The 6,988-nt window shown below is 35.1% G+C and overlaps 1 protein-coding gene across 1 annotated transcript; it reads left to right on the top strand.

The window, feature by feature from the left end:
- The first annotated feature begins 306 nt into the window (after nucleotides 1–306).
- Nucleotides 307–912, top strand: LOC118348272 (ankyrin repeat-containing protein At5g02620-like). Its single transcript, XM_035689581.1, has one exon. It carries the CDS (start codon nucleotides 307–309, stop codon nucleotides 910–912), a length of 606 nt encoding a protein of 201 aa, XP_035545474.1.
- Nucleotides 913–6,988: the final 6,076 nt, after the last annotated feature.

Genomic DNA, 6,988 nt, shown 5'->3' with positions numbered 1-6,988 from the left:
GACCATTATTAAACTGCGGAAAGTGACCATTATATTACGGTTAATATAATTGATCACATCTATTTATAAATTTATTTTTATAAAATATTATTGTTGTAATTAAAACATCTATCTAATTCCCGTTTTGAGTTATTCTAACAACTGACAAAAAATATTGCAATTTTTTCAAACATTCTAGACCTGTTTCTTTTTATTTTTTTTATGCTCAGCAACAAGCACGGCCTACTATCAAAGAGAACCATCGTCATAGACTCATAAGGATTTTTCCCCTTCGTTTTCTTCGACACATGATCACACTGCCTCACGATGGACATAAGTCATGATATTGAAGAAGATAACGTAGCCGCACTCTATGAAGCCTCACATAAAGGGTGTGAAAGCACTTTGAACTCGTTGATGCAAAGGGACGCTCTCATTCTTAACAAAATTTCATTGACGTCCTTCATCGACACGCCCTTACATATAGCAGTTCTGCATGGTCACCTAGAATTCACTGCAGCTTTACTCAGGAAGAAACCTAATCTCGCTGGCCGTAAGGACTCGCGGGGTCGAACTGCCCTTCACTTGGCTTCTGCGGAGGGCCACGCCGAGATTGTGAGAGAATTGCTGCCAGCAGATATAGATGTTTGCCTGGCTCGTGATCAAGATGGGAGAATTCCTCTCCACTTAGCTGTGATGAGAGGACACATCGAGGTAATAGAAAAGTTGCTTAATTCCAAACCGAACTCGATCTTGGAGGATCTTGATGGAGCCAGTGTTTTGCACTTGTGTGTTAAATATAACTGTTTGGATGCTCTGAAATTGCTAGTGGAATCTGCTGATAACAATGGATATTCCCTCAACTCCAAAGACAATGATGGTAACTCCATATTGCATTTAGCTGTGATGCTCGGGCAAACGGAGGTAGGTTAACAATGATCTCCATATTTACTCTTTTATTTGCTTTAGCAAACGACTAGCTAGTTATTTTCCATAACTATACATCGTCAGGTATAGGTATAAATTGAGGAAGTAAATTTATAAATTGTAAAAGTCCAGAATTATTAACCTTTGGCTACAGGAAAGGTATTTTATCAGAATTTAAGGCCTTTGGTGGTCGTGTGGATAAGGCTGTCGACTTTATCCTAAACTCATTCTTTGCCACGTTTTTGTTCCAACCCTTTTTACCACAAATTGGGTTTTGTCCCGTTTTGGCAAACTTTTGTACCCGGGGGTTGCTTATGCAGTGCTGTTAATTAGAGTTTTTGCAGTAATTGGAAGAAACGGTACTACTGTTATGTTTCTTTTGTGCAGGCAATAAAATACTTACTTTCAGTATAACAAATCAAAGGAGAGGCCAATGCCATAAATAGGATTGGTAACACCGCTTTGGATGTCTTAGAGTTAGGCCATAGAGATTTTAAATCTCTCAAAATCCAAGACATGCTACTGGCAGCTGGTGTTCGAAGATCCAAGGGTCTAAATTCTCCTAATCTACTACCAACAACACATCGTGAACCTGCAAGGTACATTAATATTGAAGGAGTACAACCAGCGCCAGCTGCTCAATCGAGGTTTAAGAAATGGTGGGCATACTTTTGTTTGTGCGGATGGTTTAAGCATTTTAAGCGTCACCCATCAGATTTGATTGTCGAAGCACGTGGCACATTAATGTTGGTGGCCACTGTAATTGCAACCGTTACTTTCCAAACTGGGATCAACCCTCCAGGTGGTGTTTGGCAACAAGATTGTGAAGATCGTACAAAATTTCAGAATTGTACGGGCAAGGCAATTTTCTCTGATATCAACCCAGATGAATACCAATACTTTTTGTCTGTCAACACCACCTCTCTTGTTGCAGCTCTGAGCATCGTACTTGTGGTCACCATTGGAATTCCTAAGAGAAGCAAACTTTTTATATGGCTTTTGACACTAGCCATGCTTATTGCAGTCACGTTCATGCTATCTACCTATTTTTTGGCTGGGGATTTGGTGACCTCGGATACTGTTAAAGAAAAACCCATGATGGCCTCGGTTCTCTTAACATTATTGGGAATTTATTTGGTATTGCTTGTGATTGCTGTTGTGGTTCTCATATATCGCCTGTTAGTTTGGATGGTGGAGTTGTTACTCAAGTGCATACGCTGTTTGACAATGAGTCCAACAAATTAATGATATATGCGGTTAATGCTTATGATCAGAAAAATTGTATGGAAGTTGAAATCATCATCTTGAGTTGATCTGACGTCGGATGCAAATCTTTGGTGTCTATGTGAATCAGTTGGTTTCAAGCAAGATGGATAGGGTTTTTAATTACTAATGAATTATTCTGATGAGCACAAGATTATTAAGCTTATAATTAATTTATTTGATGGATATATAAGTCCATACATGTTGTATTTAGTTTTATTTAAATTCATAAAATGATTAATGGAGTACTGCAGATCACTTCAAGAAAAAACTATGCATCATATCTTTTCTAATTATCCCCTCGTCATTTCATGATGCGTCTTTAGATAATACGTTAATAAGTGAAATATAATAAATAGTTTCCAATCATCTAATATCACATTATGGAAACATAAGAGGATGATCATGAGGATCATGTTGTGTAGCATTTCTCTCACTTTAATCACTTTCTATTTGTAGCCCATGCAAAAATGATCAAAATAAAGTTTGAAATTTATAATAAAGTTCAATATTTTATGTAATAAGACTACAATATTCTTTTACACTGTACCTCGTGATTTTATGAAGAAACTCTTGTGGCAAAGCAAATCAAAATGTCTTTGATCAACATCTGACTGAACAAGAAAAAGTACTCGAGAAACTATTATTCTGAATTGCCAAAAAATTTCTGACAAGTTGTCAAGATCCATATGAAGTAAATATGTTCTTAAGATAAATACTACTCCCACCGAATTTGTATACTGAATTTTTTTTACTGAATTGTATTTTATTTTTTGATAAATATTTATAGTGATTTAAAAAATGTTTAAAGAAAAAAAAATGAAAAAAAAATATTTATACCGTTCAGAACCATTCAATACCGAACTTTTGGTGGGAGTAGCACCGCTCTGTTTTTAAGGGAAAGGCTTGGGGCCGGATGGATGCCAAAATAATTTTCACACGGACTAATAAGAAACAACCATGCACGTAGGTACTCTAAAAAAATCAGAGATGAACCTGCATGCACAGAACAAATACTCTCCCTCTCCTTCTTTCTTCCCAAAACTGCTGCTGTGAACACCTCACAGTTTCTCATCCTCCGGCCGCTAAGAGGTTATTGATTTCAAAGGCTCTAAGGTGTAGGCCAGTTCCTTTAATTTGATTGCCCCATGAGTAAAATCAATTTCGAATTATGAATCTCAACATGGGGCAATAACATCAAACATGTGCTTTTGGGAACATTTTATTCTCAACAAAATCCATAATATAGTAACAGAGTGAATAAGTAGAATGATTTAGTCAGCAACTTATATGGTTAAGGAAATATGGAATTTATGATGCATTTTTTTTTTTTATGAAGATGGATTGTGAACAGTATGGTCGAATGGGTCCACAGTGGTACTTGGGCCATCACCACTAACATCTGTTAGCTAGTAGCTACATTTCTCTCTGCCCAGTAGTGCAGATAAAATAGCTGCAATATCAAGATAAATGGATATTGAGAGACACACTATACGAGCCATTTGGAAGCTAAACCAGAACATATCCCACTACAAGAAATAAAGTCTTTTCTGGGGCCAAAAATCGTCGTAGTTAAAGCTTTTTTGTAACAATTTTATTTTCAACAGACATAAAATCGTCACAAAAAATGGTCTAGTGAGATTAGTATACAGACAGACACAACACCAATGTAGAGCAAAAAAATACAAACCCAACTGCACAAGTGCCAATCGACAAAAGAAACAACAAACCATCAACTAAACAAACTGTCATTCCTCTCCTTTCAAATTAGTAAGAGAATTTTTACAAGCTCCCAACATCTGATGAATCATTTCAAAACACCGTACAAACCCTAACCCTAACAATTAAGATAATCCTTAATTGAGAGAGTGAAGATACAACTGAGATCAGAGCAATGGAGGCTGGATCCGCGAGATTCGAGAGTGAGTCTGAGAGAGCGACGAAGTTGTGAGTCAGGACTTCGGAGGCTGAGAGTGAATAATCGAAGATGGGAGATCCGATTTTAAAAAGTGGAAGGTTAAATTCAACAAAAATTGATAAAATAGCGCCGTTTCAAATCAAACCAAAGGGGCTTCCATTATCATTTTTGGGTGTACCGAACTGTTTTTAGCAGAGCCAATTCGGAATCACAAGTCTTTTACCCATTTTTGTTTTGGGTTAGTTAAATCAGGTTGGGTCGAAAAACCGGTCGGGCTGGGTGCGCGGTTTAAATTTTCAGCCCTAGGAGGAGTTATATATCATTCAGGACCGATTGCACATAGATTGGGTGAGTAGGTATTTTGGAATATTTATATCGATTTAAATAATCGAACATATTAATTTTATATACATGCAACCACGCATGATCAGCAAAATCATAATGTCAAACGCACTAAAAAAAACAGTACAATAATTTATTGAAGAACTAATAATTCTTGAAAAACTCTTCAAAAGAAAGACATTAATTAATTAGTAGACTCAAGCATCATGTTGTTATCCCCGCAAAAGACCAACTCGATCTTTATTTACTGTATATGATCTATAGCTCTATACATAGCTAGCAGATTTAGGACTGATGATCTAGATGTCTTCTATATATATAGCACATGATATATATGCACTAACGAACTCATCCGTTGTACTGCTATAACTTTAATATCACTAATAAACTCAACGCCAACAATATTCAAATTAGCAATATTCCAATGATATCACTAGATCCTCAAGGACATTAAGGTGGTGGTCATGATGATCTGTGTCTAAAGAAACAAAAACTTTTGGCTTAAAATTAAGAACTCAATCTCATATAAGGTTTTCCAGCCTCCTAAAAACGTCTCCAAGGAATTGTGAAAATAATGCACATCATGCCAAAAAAAAAAAAATGTGCACAAGGAGATTTGCGTAGTTAGGTCTAAGTTATAAAAGGTTAAGGAATCCATTTAGAATTAGAATTTTCAAAATTGCATGCATGTATGTTTGATCGATCTAATTGTCGCATGCTTCTTGCTTCCTCTTTCTAATAACAATATTACAGGCATAAATCTAAAATATTTGTAGAAATCGAATATTGACATCCATGATCTTGTTAAAAATAAAACTTATTTGGTTTAATTGTGAATTTCTTAGGTTGACCCATTTATTAATTATGTCTTATCAAGTCAATTTATTTTTATCCAAGCCTATTATATAAAATATAAACAATTTTATTCCACGTCGTATTCATGTCAGATTTATGTATTGTGTCATATATTTTCACCCTTAGATATTGTCAAGTAAGCGAAGAGGACGAGGGTGTCAAGTAAGCGAAGAGGAGGGAAATTATAGTTATATATATATATATATATATATATTTATATATATATGATATGGATAAAATTCTCTTTTGTCATTGTATGCATTTTGCTTGAATCTTATGCATTTGTTAATTAAAAGATACTTTATCATTTTGGGTACGGCTTGCGCGCATATTGTAAATTTTGTGAAGTCTCATCTTCTTATTAATATTAGTCATGGAAATTGAAATTTTCAGCATCTAAACTATAAACTTAAAATTAAAAATTTTTTCTATGTGCTTTTGTTTATATGAATTTCTTTACACAAGTACTATCATACATACATGCATACCTTTTATATAATAACAAACATGATTTAATCATTCATCAATCAATAATTAAATTATAATACTTTTGACTTCGTCTCGTAGGAGGAAAATAGGCTTCTCCCCTCCCTAGGACAGTGGAGATTGGAATTGGGTTCAGACAATGATTGAGTCAGAGAGGTAAATATATTCTCTTTCTTTCATTACGAAGATAGAGCCATTATATCACACGGGATTAAACCCCAATTACAAGTTGAATCTCTCATTTTCTATAGTTGTTCTTCATGCTTAGCGCCCCCTTTTGGCAGAAATGCTTTCTATTTTGGCAGGTTTGGATTTTACAATTTCACAAGTTTATAGGCAAGGTAATGCTCCAACGGACTTTTTGGCATGCATGGGTGCAAATGGTTGCAGCTGCATTTGCAATAATTTTTCAAATCTCCATTTTCTTCTAAAAGGCTTACTTAAAATGGATAAGTTAGATTTTCGTTATTTGAGATTTCGGTTTTAAAGTGCTTATTATTTGTTTATAGTGGTGATGTTATTTCATTTTAGTGCTATTGTATTTACCATTTTCCTCCGCTATAAGTGAGAGTACTCAATAAAGTCTGGAGGTTCCGTCCTCTTTTTATGAAAAAAAAAGCGCCCCCTCTTCTCCACACCATTGTCATCGTTATCACTGCTTTGCTTTTTTACCATAACATCGATAATATATATCTCCCTTTCTCTTTCTTTCTTGTTATCTCTCAGTCTCTTTGAATCAGCAAAAAAAAAAAAAACACACATATGAATATCCAGAAAAGGGCTAAAAAACCTTTGGCATTGGTAGCTCATGACTTTAATGGAAGTCCTCTATCTTTGAAAAAGGGCTAAAAGTCATTACCCATGCTCAACATTGCATTCTTCAATAGAAGAAACCCAACAGAAAACCACCTCTGAAGCACTATACTTGTCAAGTTATGTAAATAAGAGCTCAGATTTTTAGTAACGAAGGTAACTCTCATTCTTCTATCCATTTCAGTTTTAGACACTACCAACATGAGATCTGTGTGCAAACAAACATTTCATCAGTGCCAATTCTGTCTTAAATCATGATCATATTTGGTATATGGGTAGAGACTTAATTAAAGGATAATTGGTTATTATAATTTTGGTCCGATTCATTATCTTGGACAACATGGGCCACAACTTGGCCACCTCCCTTCTTTTCTCTAGCTTATATTCTATCCAGGCTTTAAGATT

Source organism: Juglans regia, chromosome 1, assembly GCF_001411555.2.
Source record: "Juglans regia cultivar Chandler chromosome 1, Walnut 2.0, whole genome shotgun sequence".
In the NCBI taxonomy this organism is placed as follows: Eukaryota; Viridiplantae; Streptophyta; class Magnoliopsida; order Fagales; family Juglandaceae; genus Juglans; species Juglans regia.
This window is presented reverse-complemented; position numbering and strand designations above follow the sequence as displayed.

Bases quoted from the DNA above. Each gene is read 5' to 3' on its own strand.
- LOC118348272 (XM_035689581.1), top strand. From the start codon at position 307: ATGGACATAAGTCATGATATTGAAGAAGATAACGTAGCCGCACTCTAT.